This window comes from Lissotriton vulgaris, chromosome 12 (assembly GCF_964263255.1).
Source record: "Lissotriton vulgaris chromosome 12, aLisVul1.2, whole genome shotgun sequence".
Classification (NCBI taxonomy): domain Eukaryota; kingdom Metazoa; phylum Chordata; class Amphibia; order Caudata; family Salamandridae; genus Lissotriton; species Lissotriton vulgaris.
Window position 1 is genome coordinate 4,341,988 of NC_141700.1, and position 17,817 is coordinate 4,359,804.

The 17,817-nt window shown below is 48.8% G+C and overlaps 1 protein-coding gene across 1 annotated transcript in view; it reads right to left on the reverse strand.

The window, feature by feature from the left end:
* Positions 1–535: 535 nt before the first annotated feature.
* EFNA2 (ephrin A2) overlaps positions 536–17,817 on the reverse strand; it is a 218,835-nt gene continuing 201,553 nt past the window's right edge. Inside the window, exons 3-4 of the mRNA XM_086946670.1 lie at positions 11,734–11,799; positions 536–5,124 (exon numbers count right to left, since the gene is read on the reverse strand). Coding sequence (XP_086802796.1) covers positions 5,006–5,124; positions 11,734–11,799 — 185 coding nt within the window. The 3' untranslated portion in view covers positions 536–5,005. The remainder of the gene's footprint in view (positions 5,125–11,733; positions 11,800–17,817) is intronic.

The window sequence follows — 17,817 nt, forward strand, 5'->3', positions numbered from 1 at the left end:
CTGTACGCTTACTACACACAGGGCCCACCTCCATACACACTCGGTCCAAGCCTCTACAACACCGGCGAAGACCTGTACGCTTACTACACACAGGGCCCACCTCCATACACACTTGGTCCAAGCCTCTACAACACCGGCGAAGACCTGTACGCTTACTACACACAGGGCCCACCTCCATACACACTCGGTCCAAGCCTCTGCAACACCGGGTGAAGGAGACCTGTACGCTTACTACACACAGGGCCCACCTCCATACACACTCGGTCCAAGCCTCTACAACACCGGCGAAGACCTGTACGCTTACTACACACAGGGCCCACCTCCATAAACACTCGGTCCAAGCCTCTACAACACCGGCGAAGACCTGTACGCTTACTACACACAGGGACCACCTCCATACACACTCGGTCCAAGCCTCTACAACACTGGCGAAGACCTGTACGCTTACTACACACAGGGAACACCTCCATACACACTCGGTCCAAGCCTCTACAACACCGGCGAAGATCTGTACGCTTACTACACACAGGGCCCACCTCCATACACACTCGGTCCAAGCCTCTACAACACCGGCGAAGACCTGTACGCTTACTACACACAGGGCCCACCTCCATACACACTCGGTCCAAGCCGCTACAACACCAGCGAAGACCTGTACGCTTACTACACACAGGGCCCACCTCCATACACACTCGGTCCAAGCCGCTACAACACCAGCGAAGACCTGTACGCTTACTACACACAGGGCCCACCTCCATACACACTCAGTCCAAGCCTCTACAACACCGGCGAAGACCTGTACGCTTACTACACACAGGGACCCCCTCCATACACACTCGGTCCAAGCCTCTACAACACCGGCGAAGACCTGTACGCTTACTACACACAGGGACCACTTCCATACACTCGGTGCAAGCCTCTACAACACCGGCGAAGACCTGTGCGCTTACTACACACAGGGACCACCTCCATACACACTCGGTCCAAGCCTCTACAACACCGGCGAAGACCTGTATGCTTACTACACACAGGGACCACTTCCATACACTCGGTGCAAGCCTCTACAACACCGGCGAAGACCTGTGTGCTTACTACACACAGAGACCACCTCCATACACACTCGGTCCAAGCCTCTACAACACCGGCGAAGACCTGTACGCTTACTACACACAGGGACCACCTCCATACACACTCGGTCCAAGCCTCTACAACACCGGCGAAGACCTGTACGCTTACTACACACAGGGACCACTTCCATACACTCGGTGCAAGCCTCTACAACACTGGCGAAGACCTGTACGCTTACTACACACAGGGACCACCTCCATATACACTCGGTCCAAGCCTCTACAACACCGGCGAAGACCTGTACGCTTACTACACACAGGGACCACTTCCATACACTCGGTGCAAGCCTATACAACACTGGGTGAAGACCCACAGTATCTTTCTCCATATAATAGCAGCACAGATCTTTACACCACTTATACAAAGGGCACAACCCTGCTCCTTACAACACCCGGCACAGTCCACAACCACATACTGCGCCATACGATACTCAATGCACGTCTGTACACCTCCTGTACACAAGGTTGTATCCTGCTTCCACAGAACACCCCAAGAATAATAAACGGAGGGATGGATGGAGGGCTTGAATTCATCTCGGCCCCTTGAAATCTGTTGACTGCTTTCAGTCCACTATGTTTTTGCTTACTTCACCCAGGGAACAACCAGGGGCTAATCAGCCTTAGTCCTGCTCCAGAACTGCCTGTCTGGTGTTGCCCGTGGTCCCTTTCAGAGGGGATGTGGCCTTGCCGTTGGGGGTGGAAGCTTCCTATCGGAGCAGGACCAAGGCAGACGGACAAGGAGTATTGTCCTTGTCAGGATTGAGGGGAATAAAGTTCTGTAAAGTATCCCAGAGGGATTACCAGTGGCTGAGATTTATTTAAGTTTAACACCCATCATATTTTGTTTCTCTCTATATAAAACTGCTTCAAACTGCACACTGCCTGTTGCAAGGGAGTGCACAACTTCCAAGGACTATGCGGCACAGATCTGTACACTTTAAATACACAACATACGCGGCATAGATCAATGTGCCCTTTATTCCTATTCACAATACCATATTTAATGGAGCTAGACGAACCTGAGGACAACTGGTGTGGTCCTCCTTCCAATTCAGCCTAGTGGCATCTGCTCTTACAGATGATGCACCAATGTGTCTCACATTTCAAATCCTCAGGCCTCCACAGTTCCTAACAAAGAACACGCACCCGTACGGGTGTTCTGCTACTGAATGATTGCTTCCCGATCTGTTCACCATGTGCCTGATGAAGACCCCTCAATGCCGAAACAGCTCAATTCTTCCTCTCTCTGCTCCCATTGACCTATGAACCTACATGTGCCATTTTCAAGGCATTCTCCCATCACCTTCTCTAAATCAAGACCCAGCTGTGTGCAGGTGTGTGGAAGGCATGCTGGAGAGTGGCAGATACTCATTGGTGAAGATAGGAGTAAATACAACAGCTTACAGACAGAATCAAAAGAATTTTGAGGAGTAAGAATTGGCAAAGTGTGCAACAACAGGTCGTCAGTGCAAGGTATTGATACAGGGGACCCATGGGAGGACTTCCCCCATTGAAGTGAATCAATGAGGGGCCTCTGGGCAATCAGGAACCACTGTTTCATATCTTACCCCACCAGGGGCCAATCATCTTGTGTCTTACTTAAGGTGAACAAACCTACATCAGAGTTCAGCAACCAACAGGAGAGGACCAATGATACAGGCCATGAATGACATCACCTTCACATCATCTGGGGATGAACAGGTAGGGATCTTCTGACTGGCTCAAGTGTTTCAGGCACAATGAGGTGGAAGAAGGGATAGAAGTCTTAAGAAAAGATCAGAATCATTGCGGAAAGTAGGGCAGAAGTTGGGCAGAGCCCGATCCCCTGTGACGGACACAGGAAAGAATACAGAAAATTCAAAGACATTGCAGCTGTTCTAGAAATGTAAAAAGGAGGTGTCTTCATCCCAAGTGGACTAAAAACATTTAAGAGACGTAAGCACAAACATCACTGTCTTGAAGTCCAAGAAAGAGAATGGGGCCCCAAAGTAGTATAGAAACCTTCACAGCGGTGCATGGTACAGGATACTCAATACCAGGAAGATCCTACACTGGCCGAGGGCAAGAGTCATGGCCCTAAAAAACCTCTTGGTCCTTGTCAACATGACTCCAGCCACTAGCAAAGACCCCCCAACATTCATATGTCAAAGGTAGTGCCATCTACAAGCCACCCTCGTCCCTTGGACCAAATGGGACAGGAGAACAGCAGTCACCAGATGTGGGGGCGGAGCCCCAACTGCCAACACCCACAACCCGCACTAGAATGAGCTTCTGAGAAGTAGCTCATCAAATCTGTCCTCGTCTCCGTGTCCAGATTTTCATTCTTTAAATTAAAAACACTGCTTTAAACAACAACTCCTTCGAGAAGCATCAGTCCTTGGTGCTCGAAAGACAGATTTTCTCCACTGTATCTTTTGAGTCTTCAGGCTCCACGACAACACGTGCGTCGCATAGCAGAGGAAGGGTGCAATGTCAGAAGTGACCTTCCTGGCTCCTCTTCGCATGTTTGGACAAATCTGCTTCATTGCGTATTGGAAACGAGAAATCAGAGAGCAGATCTGACTGAGGATACTGTGGCATTACCGTAGAGGCTCACTAAGTCCTGCTGAGCATCGCTGAACCCTATATAGTCTATCTGAGTGCCAATGAGTCCTGCTGAGATCGGTTGAGCCCTGCTGAGACCAGTTAACTCTCGCTGCAACGGGTTGAGCCCAATCCTCAGTTATCCAGAGTTCCTCAAAATGAACACGCACCCGTGTGGGTGTTCTGCTACAGCACCATTGCTTTCCGATCTGTTCGCCATGTGCCTTAAGAAGACCCCTCAATGCCGAAACAGCTCAATTCTTTCTCTGTCTGCTCCCATTGAACTGTGAACCTGGAGCATGTGCCAGATTCAAGGCATTCTCTTATTGTCTTCTCTAAAACAAGACTCAGCTGTGTGCAGGCGTGTGGAAGGCATGCAGCAGCGTGGCGGATACTCGTTGGTGAAGACAGGAGTAAATCCAACAGCTTACAGACAGATTCAAAAGAAGTGTGAGGAGTAAGAATTGGCCAACGGTGCAACAACAGGTCATCAGTGCAAGTTATTGGTACGGGGGACCCATGGTAGGACTTCCCCCAAGGAAATGAATCTGTGAAGTGCCGCTGGGCAATCAGGAACCCCTGTTTCATATCTTAACCCACCAGGGGCCAATCATATCATGTCTTATTTAAGGTGATTAAACCTACCTCACAGTTGAGCAACAGGAGAAGACCAATGATATATGCCATGAATTACATCACCTTCACATAATCCGGGGATGAATAGGTAGGGGTCTTCTGACTGGCTCATGTATTTCAGGCACAATGAGGTGGAACAAGGGATAGAAGTTAGAAGAAAACATCAGAATCATTGCGAAGGATCAAGACAAGGACAGAAGTTGGACAGAGCCCCAATCTCCTGTGCAGGATATAGTCCATCTGAGTGCCAATGAGTCCAGCTGAGAACAGTTGAGCCCTGCTGAGACAGTTGACTCTCGCTGAAGCGGGTTGAGTCCTGCTGAGACAGTTGACTCTCGCTGAAGCGGGTTGAGTCCTGCTGAGACAGTTGACTCTCGCTGAAACAGGTTGAGTCCTGCTGAGACTGGTTGACTCTCGCTGAAGCGTGTTGAGTCCTGCTGAGACCGGTTGACCCTTGCTTAAACAGGTTGAGTCCTGCTGAGACCGGTTGACTCTCTCTGAATCGGGTTGAGTCCTGCTGAGAACGGTTGACTCTCTCTGAAGTGGGTTGAGTCCTGCTGAGGCCGGTTGAATCCCGCTGAAGGCCATAACGCCCCATTACAAGAGTCACAGATGCTCCCTCTGGGTTTATTATTGAAATTGCTGCTGTCTTCCAGGCGCTAGGATCCGAGCAGATTCCAGAGCAGTGCAAGCACAAGGCCTAATTGTGATATGTGCAGGCAGCGGCTGCAGTTATTGCTGGTGAAAATAGGTTCTGGGGACTCGAACAGCGACTCATCTGTAAGAGAAAGAAACAAGCATTGTTAGGCTCCAGTGCTTTCCGTTCATTGATTATCGTTACTGCAGCAGCAAGTCCAAGCGCAGAGCCAGCCAGAGGCGCGACAAAAAGCACAAAGCCAGTGTGATGGAGATGTGGTGTCAAGAGCGGGTTGTACAAAATCAGGCTTGCATCGAAGGTGGATCAATGTCAGAGGTGGGCAGTATCAAATGTGAGGTTGTAACAGCAGTGGGTAGAATCTGAGGTGGGGAAGTTACCAAGGTAGGGCAATGTCTAGGGTGGCGTAGTATCAGAGGTCGGTGGTGTAAAAGTTGAGGTGTTAACAGCAATGTTGTAGTATCAGAGGTGAGTAGTTTTTGCAATATATTTGTATCAGAGGTAGAGTAATTTCAAGATGAGGTTGTACCAGGAGTGGGGTCGAAACAGAGGTGGGGTAGTCTCTGAGGTAGAGTAAAATCAGGGATGGCAAGGTATCAGAAGTAGGTGGTTTAAAGGGTCAGGTAATATCAGCACAGGGTAGTATTTGGTGGATAGTAGCTAAGGTCTCTCCTTGACCTCATCTCTTCTCCTCCCCCTTCATCCTACCCCCTACCGCTCTACTCTTCTCTTCTTTCCAGCTACTGACCCCTGCCCTCACCCATCCTTGCTCATAGTTACCACCATGTTAATCCATTGGACTTCCTTATGTGAACTTTCCCTCATCAGTTGAGACCTAGATATTTGACTGATGACTAATGGTGCTACCTTGTTTAGCTATAGGGGTGACGGGCTAGGCACTCCCTACTCGGACGTCACCTACCCAGTCGCTCTTTGGGCAGACTTCGCTTTGTCTCTCCTGCCGTCTTTTCCCTCCCTCCCCCTGTCACACTCCCCCCTTCCCCCACCTCCTTCCTACTTCTCTCACCTTTCCTTCCTCTTTCATTGTGTTGCTTAGTTTGACGTAATTTGTAATTATCATCATTGTCTGTAACATTGTTTAACCGAATGTAAAGCGCTCCGATACCTACGGGTCTAGCCAGCACTATATAAATCTCATTAAATAAATAAATAAAATAAATAAGGTGAGGTAGTGTTAACATTGGGGTGTTATCAAGGCTAAACTAATAGCAGCAAGGTACTATCAGATATAGGTACTATAAAAAGTGAGGTAGCTTGATCAGCTAGGTAGTATCAGAGGTGGGCAGTTTAAAGCTGAGGTAGTGTCAGGTGTGAGGTACAGCCACAAGGAGTGTCAGAGGATGACTCCTGTTAGCCATGGATGAGGCAGCAGTGGGGTACGAGTCTCAGAGGTGCGGCAGTATCAGAGAGAGAGAAGTGTCACAGACCATAAGTCTCAAAGGTTAAATTATGTTAGTGGCAGGGTAATGTCAGATGCAAGTAGCAAAAGAGGCGGGTAGTGGCAGAGGTAGCCTAGTGCTACAGATGTAGTAGTGTCATAAGTGGGTAGTGTCAGACGCATGGTGTTTTCCTCAGTGGCAAAATGGCAGAGGCAGGATGGTGTTGGTGCGGATGAGTATCAAGAGTGTCAGAGATGGGATAAAGTTGTAGGTGAGGCCCTGTTAGAGATGGTAGTTTTCGAGGTGGAGTAGTAAAAGATGTGGTGCAGTTTTACATCTTGTGGGGCAGTTTATGGTGATATGCAGAGTCAGAAGTGTGATTTTGTATAACGTGTTAGTAGCAGGGTATTATAAAATCTGCTGTCATATTGAAGCTTTGTTGTAGTGTCAGATGTGGGTAGTAGTGAGGTTGGGCAGTATTGTATGCTCTAATATGAGTTCATGAAGTAGTATCTGGTCTTAGGTTGTGTTAGTGAGTAGGTTAGTATTACATGTGATAGTTTGTATTAGGTGTGAGGTACTGTTAAGGGCACAGTTTAGTATCAGGTGTGAACAGTGAGTATAAGGGATTTGAGGTACTGTTGAAAGTAGGTTTAATGTTAGGAATATGAGAGTATTTGATGCGTGGTAGTATTAATTGTTGGGATTGTATTGTCTGTTCCGTAATAGGGATGTAGACCAATATAGGTAAAAGGTAACTAGGGCCAAAAGGTGAAGGGTTGTCAATCTCAGAAGTGAACGACTGCCAAGCATGGGTATGTTAGCAAAGGATATGCCAGAGGTGCCTTGGTATGCAGTGCAGGCAGTGCTTAATTTGAGCCAGTGGTTACAGGTGTGGCCCACTGGCAATCATTTTTTGGGAGTGGCACACACTGCTACTCAACAAACTTTGATCCAGCCAAAGGAGAGAAAAACATAAAAGGGGAAATGGAGGAGTAAAAGAAAGCTAGGAAAATAGTAACAAACACAGAAAGCAAGGATGAAATGTAACCTGCAAGAGTGAGATAAAAAGGCAAGTTAAGAGGCATTATATGCTACCAACACTATGTAGCCTTGGTATTTAGCACCTTGGCCTTCAATAGCACCGGCAACAGACTTCTGTATTAAACTTTTGGCCCCAGCACTTATTCTACTACAAATTAAGCAATGAATGAAGGATAGTGTGAGGAGGTGCACAACTGGTAATCTCCAATTCCATGTTTACCAATATGACGAGCTCCCTAGAAATGTGCCAAATAAAAATGTGAGGTGTTCTTTAAACAATTGGACATTTACTAAAACGTATGGGGAGAATCGGTGAATGAGCACACAGAGGCTCTAGCATGGGTGGCAAGCATTGTGGTTGCTTATAACATTTCTGCCAGTATCAGGATGTGTGTTGATCTTAGTCATTCAATACAACTAATGCCATTGAATAAAACCATCTGCTCAACACAGGAGAAACTACTATGTTGTTGGGTGACTCATAATTATTTACAACCTGGGATTTGTTTTGAATAAATGTGCATTTCTTGAGCATATACTGAAGCCAGAAAGCTTCATAGTACTTGAATATTTCCAACCCTATTACTAGGTCTAGTTGTACTTTCATCTCAAGGCTACAGTCTCTGTCCTGGGTACATAACAAAATATGGTGGTGCCAGCTTAAAGAGTTGTGCAAGTTTGTAGTGTGACCAGACCCTTTTCTTTGTGTTAGTGGGAGCATGGTTTACTGACCCATTTTTTTGTGTTATGTAAAATCCAGAACCTTGTACTGTTGTCCCATGTGCATATTGAGTACATGTAAGTGTAGTGCATGAGTAGCCCATGTATGGTAGTAGGAATTTGAGTGTGGTATGAATCTGGACACTGGTGCCTGTGTGATCCTTTTTAGATGCCCTTTGTTGTAGCAAGGTACAAGATGGAGGATGAGTATAGCATCCTCAGACAATGGAAGTGTATTGCCTGCATTCCTATGGCTGGAGGGTGGAGACCTAGACACAAGTGGGGAACATGGAGAAGGCTACTGTTAGGAATTCAGCACCAATCTTGTTATCAAAGGGCTGCAGATTAGTTTTGTGTGAGCACTATTATTTGGTGGATGGTAAGTAGGTGGATGCCTGCAGTTTCTGTTGCTCAAGATCGGTGCGACTCTCGGCCGGGCCAGCCTTTTGGTCTGTCTCTTATTACTGCTTCAGGAGGGCTGATGACAGCCAGGTGCAGAGAACTCACACTTCCATGTGCCCACGTTTTGGATAACTGTCCTTGGAGCCAATCCATTTGCTACTTGCTGTGAGAAATATCACTTTGCACAAAGGCTGTGCCTGAAGAGCAGCCTGTAAATGACATATACAAGAGAACCTGCCCAAATTGGTTTTGAAACCTTAGATAGCTGTTCCATATACTTGCGCTGGAAACTGTGCACAAAAGTGAGGTTATAACCACCCCACTTTGTTCAAGTGTTGCGTTCTTCTTGACCAAGGAAGGGAGTGCGCACATCAGCAGAGTACCTGTAGAGCTATGTGAGCAGGCTAGGGGTCTGCCTGTCAGCCAGTCATTCATTCTCCCATATGTCAGGGGACACCACTTGAAGTCACATTTTCTGTGGGAAGAGCTGGGATCTACCTAAAGAGCACAGAAGCTGGCCGGCCTGCGGAGAGAGGGAAGGAGTGTGCTTGGCCCTGTAGGTGAGACTGTCTAGGGGGATAGGCCCAGTGTGTTCATGTTCTCGATGTGGAGCACCCAGAGGAAGTTGATGAACAAAGAGAGGGAGCAGCAGTGATGTATGCTGCGGTGCACAGACAAAATATCGACTCCAAAATATCGACTGGACATAATATCGACTTTTAAATATAGACTGGACAAAATATCGACTGGACAGAATATCGACTACAAAAATATTGTTTTTAAGGTAAGTGAAGTAATATCGACTGTATAAAATATAGATAGCAAAAATATCGAATTTTTTATAATATATAATATTTTATAGTGTATTATTATGTAATAATATGTGTGAAAAGTGTGTATTAATGTTATAAAATATTTTATTAAATGAATTTTGTTTTTATAATAATTGCGTAATGTAATTCTGTAGCGGGTTGTGGGTTTATAGGGGAATAGGGTGGGAAGTAATTTAATAATAATTAATTAATTAATATATGTTTGTAAAATATTTTTAATTAATAATTAATTGATAATTAATTAATATTCATTCGTTAATTAATTATTATAATTTTGTACATATTTTTATTAGTAATTAATTGGTAATTATATATATAATTTTGTGTTATTGTTAAGTAATTAATTGGGAAAAAATAATATTAATTATTAAATTAATTACAGCTAATGTGCTTAATAATAATAATAAATAATAATAAGCATTTATTAAGCGCCTGGCTGCACAAAACTGTGTGTCCCCGCGCTGACTGCAAATGCAAACCCATTAGAGGAGCAAAGAACCTTGGGAGATGAGGCTAGTGTCTAGGAAATAGATGGGTTTTGAGTTTAGCTCTAAAACTCTTTTCAGATGGCTCCATCCGCAGATGGATCGGCAGAGCATTCCAAAATTTGGTGGCCAGGTAGCGGAAGGATTTTCCGCCCATCTTAGCTTTTGTGATGCGGGGTATTTTGAATAGCATCATGCCCGACGATCTGAGGTCTCTAATCGGCCTATGGATGGTAATAAGATCTCTCAGGTAGCCAGGGCCTTTATTTTGAGCAATGCGGTATGCATAGCATAGAGTCTTGAATATGATTCTCTCTTTGATAGGGAGCCAGTGAAGCTTGGCAAGCGCCTGTTTAGCAGATGATCTTCTAGGGAGACCGAGCACCAATCGTGCTCGGTCTCTGTTATTGTTAATTAATAATTAATTGGTAATTAAATAATATTGATTAATTTTGGGTAAAGGAGTATTTTTAGGGTTCAGGGTCAGTTTTCAGTTTATGGGTAAAGGGGTATTTTTAGGGTTCAGGGTCAGTTTTCAGTTTTTGGGTAAAGGGGCATTTTTAGGGTTCAGGGTCAGTTTTCAGTTTTAGGGTAAAAAGGTATTTTTAGGGTTCAGGGTCAGTTTGGGGTTTTTGGGTAAAGGGGTATTTTTAGGGTTCAGGGTCAGTTTTCAGTTTTAGGGTAAAGGGATATTTTTAGGGTTCAGGGTCAGTTTTGGGTTTTTGGGTAAAGGGGTATTTTTAGGGTTCAGGGTCAGTTTTCAGTTTATGGGTAAAGGGGTATTTTTAGGGTTCAGGGTCAGTTTTGGGTTTTTGGGTAAAGGGGTATTTTTAGGGTTCAGGGTCAGTTTTCAGTTTATGCGTAAAGGGGTATTTTTAGGGTTCAGGGTCAGTTTTCAGTTTTTTAATGATATTTTAGCAAGTCGATAATGTGACCGTCGATACTCTTTGGAGTGGGAATAGTATTTTTTACACTTCTGGTATTGTACCGTAATATAATAGTATCTTATTTAATTATAGTATGTTACTATATATATATGTTTTAACAAATATGATAGTAAAAAATTATTTTTATTATTTTCATTTATTATTTAATTAGTATAAGTTAATTTAAGTATTTTTAAGTATATTTTAGTAATTAAATTTTAATGTTTATTTAATTAAACACTGTTTTTAATAAAGTCGATATTTTTTATAACTATATTATTGTAAACGATATTTTGTACTCGATATTTTTGTACTTACCTGTTTGTAGATACAAACTCGATATTTTGACTGTCGATATTTTGTCCACGATATTTTTGCAAGTCGATATTTTGTCCCTTGATATTTTTTCAGTGATCCGTATGCTGCAAAGGGGTCCCGCGTTGTGTGCAGTTGCAGAGCGGGCTATATCTCAGTGCTCCTAGTTTTTACCCAACTCCTGGCTCTATAAGCTATAAAATGTTAAAATTACCAAACATTTCTATAAACATGTGCCAAATGAGACTGATCAATTGGTGCTAAATGAATATTTCGGGAATGTGGGCCACTTTCTTAGGAGTACCCAGGCTGAATTGTGATCCCAATCCGGCCCTGGATATAGATATGAGTGAGTATATGCTGGAATTGGGAAGCGTTGCTGGTTGCTGAGCGTGGAGAACGGGGTTTTAGGGGTGCATGTGCCACAGTGTGTGCTTGGGAAGGTGTCTGTCGGTGACAACATTCAAAGTAGGAGGTGGCTCTTGGATACAAGGACAGCTTGTGGGTGCGGGACACACACACTGCAGGCATCTTCATGGAATAAGTGTTATTTGTTCTCTTCCCACTGTATCGTTTCAGAATCCCCATCACAACGGACGGCACTCACTCGTCGGCCGCACGTAGACTTTCAGCCGCAGGCAGGGTCGGTCCACCGGATGGGGAGGAGTAGAGGCTGGGTGAGAAAAGAAAGGTGTCAGGAGAGAGAAGATGGCGCCTCAATGTTCGCACAGTTTATTCAAGAAAAGTTTGATCTGACAACATATACACACCCGCACAAGAACATAAAGCAATGTTAAATTATGATGCTGACACTTTCCATTGGAAACTTTTTTTTGTTTAATTTGATGGTATGACAGAGGGGTGCAGGGAGTGATAGTGTGACAGAGGTGCAGGGGGGTGATGGTGCGACAGAGGAGTGCAGGGGAGTGATAGTGTGACAGAGGTGCAGGGGGGTGATAGTGTGACAGAGGAGTGCAGGGGAGTGATAGTGTGACAGAGGTGCAGGGGGGTGATAGTGTGACAGAGGAGTGCAGGGGAGTGATAGTGTGACAGAGGTGCAGGGGGGTGATGGTGCGACAGAGGGATGCAGGGAGAGTGATGGTGTGACAGAGGGGTGCAGGGGGTGATGGTGTGACAGAGGGGTGCAGGGGGAGTGATGGTGTCAGAGAGGGGTGCAGGGAGTGATGGTGGGACAGAGGGATGCAGGGAGAGTGATGGTGTGACAGAGGGGTGCAGGGGGTGATGGTGTGACAGAGGGGTGCAGGGGGAGTGATGGTGTCATAGAGGGGTGCAGGGGGTGATGGTGTGACAGAGGAGTGCAGGGGAGTGATAGTGTGACAGAGGTGCAGGGGGGTGATAGTGTGACAGAGGAGTGCAGGGGAGTGATAGTGTGACAGAGGTGCAGGGGGGTGATGGTGCGACAGAGGGATGCAGGGAGAGTGATGGTGTGACAGAGGGGTGCAGGGGGTGATGGTGTGACAGAGGGGTGCAGGGGGAGTGATGGTGTCAGAGAGGGGTGCAGGGAGTGATGGTGGGACAGAGGGATGCAGGGAGAGTGATGGTGTGACAGAGGGGTGCAGGGGGTGATGGTGTGACAGAGGGGTGCAGGGGGAGTGATGGTGTCATAGAGGGGTGCAGGGGGTGATGGTGTGACAGAGGAGTGCAGGGGAGTGATAGTGTGACAGAGGTGCAGGGGGGTGATGGTGCGACAGAGGTGCAGGGGGGGGATGGTGCGACAGAGGTGCAGGGGGGTGATGGTGTGACAGAGGTGCAGGGGGTGATGGTGTGACAGAGAAGTAATGGTGTCACAAAGTGTGGGCGAAGTTGGCAGACTACCACTACATCGAATTACACGGAGTTGAACAAAAAAAAGAGTCACATTCCAATTAGTAAAACAGAAACCTCATGTACCTTTGGTAAAGCAACAAGTAACTCTATCTTAACATGCTAAAGAGGGAGAGAACCAAGCAGATTCCTTTTACACAAAGAGCAGATCATGCTGAACGATTCGGTGGTGGTCCCATCCTCCTAGGACCACCCAGAGCACAGTTATGGGCAAAAATACAATCCCAACCCAAGGCCCTGCAAAGCATTATGGGACGAGATGCTAGAGTCCAGTGAATATTATAGTATCCAATATCAAAACATACCTCAAGCAGCAGCCACTCTCCAGGCTGAGCTGAGAGCTAATGGGTGCAGCAGGCGATGGTATGACAGAGGGATGCAGGGGGTGATGGTGGGACAGAGGGATGCAGGGGGAGTGATGGTGTGACAGAGGGATGCAGGGGGAGTGATGGTGGGACAGAGGGATGCAGGGAGAGTGATGGTGTGACAGAGAGGTGCAGGGTGTGATGGTGGGACAGAGGGATGCAGGGGGTGATGGTGTGACAGAGGGGTGCAGGGAGTGATGGTGGGACAGAGGGATGCAGGGAGAGTGATGGTGTGACAGAGGGGTGCAGGGAGTGATGGTGGGACAGAGGGATGCAGGGAGAGTGATGTGGAACAGAGGGGTGCAGCGGGTGATGGTGTGACAGAGGGGTGCAGGGGAGTGATGGTGTGACAGAGGGGTGCAGGGGAGTGATGGTGGGACAGAGGGATGCAGGGAGAGTGATGGTGGGACAGAGGGATGCAGGGGGAGTGATGGTGTCAGAGAGGGGTGCAGGGGGTGATGGTGTGACAGAGGGGTGCAGGGGGAGTGATGGTGTCAGAGAGGGGTGCAGGGGGTGATGGTGTGACAGAGGGGTGCAGGGAGTGATGGTGGGACAGAGGGGTGCAGGGGGAGTGATGGTGTCAGAGAGGGGTGCAGGGGGTGATGGTGTGACAGAGGGGTGCAGGGAGTGATGGTGGGACAGAGGGATGCAGGGAGAGTGATGGTGGAACAGAGGGGTGCAGGGGGAGTGATGGTGTCAGAGAGGGGTGCAGGGGGTGATGGTGTGACAGAGGGGTGCAGCGGGTGATGGTGTGACAGAGGGGTGCAGGGGAGTAATGGTGGGACAGAGGGATGCAGGGAGAGTGATGGTGGGACAGAGGGATGCAGGGGGAGTGATGGTGTCAGAGAGGGGTGCAGGGGGTGATGGTGTGACAGAGGGGTGCAGGGAGAGTGATGGTGTCAGAGAGGGGTGCAGGGGGTGATGGTGTGACAGAGGGGTGCAGGGGAGTGATAGTGTGACAGAGGTGCAGGGGGGTGATGGTGCGACAGAGGTGCAGGGGGGTGATGGTGCGACAGAGGTGCAGGGGGGTGATGGTGTGACAGAGAAGTAATGGTGTCACAAAGTGTGGGCGAAGTTGGCAGACTACCACTACATCGAATTACACGGAGTTGAACAAAAAAAAGAGTCACATTCCAATTAGTAAAACAGAAACCTCATGTACCTTTGGTAAAGCAACAAGTAACTCTATCTTAACATGCTAAAGAGGGAGAGAACCAAGCAGATTCCTTTTACACAAAGAGCACATCATGCTGAACGATTCGGTGGTGGTCCCATCCTCCTAGGACCACCCAGAGCACAGTTATGGGCAAAAATACAATCCCAACCCAAGGCCCTGCAAAGCATTATGGGACGAGATGCTAGAGTCCAGTGAATATTATAGTATCCAATATCAAAACATACCTCAAGCAGCAGCCACTCTCCAGGCTGAGCTGAGAGCTAATGGGTGCAGCAGGCGATGGTATGACAGAGGGATGCAGGGGGTGATGGTGGGACAGAGGGATGCAGGGGAAGTGATGGTGTGACAGAGGGATGCAGGGGGAGTGATGGTGGGACAGAGGGATGCAGGGAGAGTGATGGTGTGACAGAGAGGTGCAGGGTGTGATGGTGGGACAGAGGGATGCAGGGCGTGATGGTGTGACAGAGGGGTGCAGGGAGTGATGGTGGGACAGAGGGATGCAGGGAGAGTGATGGTGTGACAGAGGGGTGCAGGGAGTGATGGTGGGACAGAGGGATGCAGGGAGAGTGATGTGGAACAGAGGGGTGCAGGGGGAGTGATGGTGTGACAGAGGGGTGCAGCGGGTGATGGTGTGACAGAGGGGTGCAGGGGAGTGATGGTGTGACAGAGGGGTGCAGGGGAGTGATGGTGGGACAGAGGGATGCAGGGAGAGTGATGGTGGGACAGAGGGATGCAGGGGGAGTGATGGTGTCAGAGAGGGGTGCAGGGGGTGATGGTGTGACAGAGGGGTGCAGGGGGTGATGGTGTGACAGAGGGGTGCAGGGAGTGATGGTGGGACAGAGGGGTGCAGGGGGAGTGATGGTGTCAGAGAGGGGTGCAGGGGGTGATGGTGTGACAGAGGGGTGCAGGGAGTGATGGTGGGACAGAGGGATGCAGGGAGAGTGATGGTGGAACAGAGGGGTGCAGGGGGAGTGATGGTGTCAGAGAGGGGTGCAGGGGGTGATGGTGTGACAGAGGGGTGCAGCGGGTGATGGTGTGACAGAGGGGTGCAGGGGAGTGATGGTGTGACAGAGGGGTGCAGGGGAGTAATGGTGGGACAGAGGGATGCAGGGAGAGTGATGGTGGGACAGAGGGATGCAGGGGGAGTGATGGTGTCAGAGAGGGGTGCAGGGGGTGATGGTGTGACAGAGGGGTGCAGGGGGAGTGATGGTGTCAGAGAGGGGTGCAGGGGGTGATGGTGTGACAGAGGGGTGCAGGGAGTGATGATGGGACAGACGGGTGCAGGAGGTGTGACAGAGGGGTGCAGGGGAGTGATGGTGGGACAGAGGGATGCAGGAGGAGTGATGGTATGAAAGAGGGATGCAGGAGGTGTGACAGAGGGGTGCAGAGGAGTGATGGGACAGAGGGATGCAGGGAGAGTGATGGTGGGACAGAGGGATGCAGGGGGAGTGATGGTGGGACAGAGGGGTGCAGGGGGTGATGGTGTGACAGAGGGGTGCAGGGGGAGTGATGGTGTCAGAGAGGGGTGCAGGGGGTGATGGTGTGACAGAGGGGTGCAGGGGGAGTGATGGTGTCAGAGATGGGTGCAGGGGGTGATGGTGTGACAGAGGGGTGCAGGGAGTGATGGTGGGACAGAGGGGTGCAGGGGGAGTGATGGTGTCAGAGAGGGGTGCAGGGGGTGATGGTGTGACAGAGGGGTGCAGCGGGTGATGGGGTTACAGGAAGGAGGGAGTGTAAAGGAGATGAGAGTTGGCCAGGAGGGGGTGACACTCTGAGTGACAGGGATGGGGGCACAGGCCAGGGCCATCACTACCCTCGTCATGACTGCCAGAGGCCTTGAGTTCTACCAAGGACAGGCTGCTGGCCCAGTGCCAGGCCCTGCATGGGGGGCAGCATGGAAGGGCACACGTCCTGCTCGTGCGGGGGGGTCTCTAGTGAGTCTCGAAGGGCACACGTTCTGCTCGTGCAGGGGGGGTGCTCCATTGAGTCTGGAGGGGGGTGGGAGCGGGTGGCCGCCGTAGCACGAAGCACCGAGAGCAGATGGCGAGCTGGCACTGCCCCTGGCACACACGCAGGAGCTCAGCCCACACACTGCCCTCCATGGGATCCCCTCTTAGCCTCCCACGCTCCCGCCAAAAGCAAAACATCAAGTCTCAGCCGAGAGGCACATGGGCGAGCTGGCAAGTACCATTTCTCGCCGGGCACCCAGCCAGCGTGCCCCCCATCACATCCATGGGCGCAGCGACCTTAGAACTGTGACCAGCTGCTCGAGCAATGCTGTCAGCACACAACCAACCCATGACGAGACCCGCTACTGGCACCTGACGGACAGCTTGTGGATAACCAGACGAGCTCTACTGAGAGCAAAGCTAATCCTAGACCAGCAAACCACTCTAGACACCAGATCTGTTAGCTGACCTTGAGCTTGGTTCCACTGACGTGCTAAGCATTCCTGTAAGGGGCGCATTTGAAGTCTTGCATGAGGTACAATGAATATGCAAGAGGCCATCACCCCTATTAGTTGCATAAACACTCGAGCTGGAAGGGAGTGTTGCGGCTCGAATGTTGTTTTAAGGTCTGCATGCTTGCTATCCTGGCTGGACTGGGATATTCAAGGCCTTTTGAGGTGTCTATTGTGCACCTAGATATTGTTGGATGTGGGACGGTTGGAGGCGAGACTTTGTGAGGTTTATTGTAAACCCTAAGTCGTGGAGTAGTTGGATTGTGGTGCGCGTGTGATTTACACACTGGGTTTGCAACTTGGCTTTTATGAGCCAGTCGTCCAAGTATGGGAAGAAGTGAATTTGTTGTCTTCTTAAGTGGGCTACTACTGCTGCCAGACATTTTGTGCTGTGGTGACTCCGAATGGGAGAACCTTGAATTGATAATGCTGACCGTCCACTACAAATCAAAGATATTTCCTGTGAGCAGGATGAATGGGAATGTGGAAGTAGGTATCCTTGAGATCTAAGGTGGCAAGGAAATCGCCTTGTATGAGTAGGGGAAGGATTTGCTGAAGAGTGACCATGTGGAAATGGTCTGATTGTATGTAGTGGTTTAATGATCTGAGGTCTAAGATGGGCCTCAGGGTTTGGAATGAGAAAATACAGGGAGTAAACCCCTGTGTTTTGATGCTGAAGGGGAACTGGCTCTATTGCATGTTTGTGCAGTAGGGAAAGCAACTCTTGTTTTCGAAGCGCTAAATGTTCTGCTGACATTGGACGCTGTTTGGGTGGTATGTTTGGGGGAGTCGGAGTGTGCTCCAGGCAATAACCAGAGTGTATAATTTGTCTCCCCGACCTGT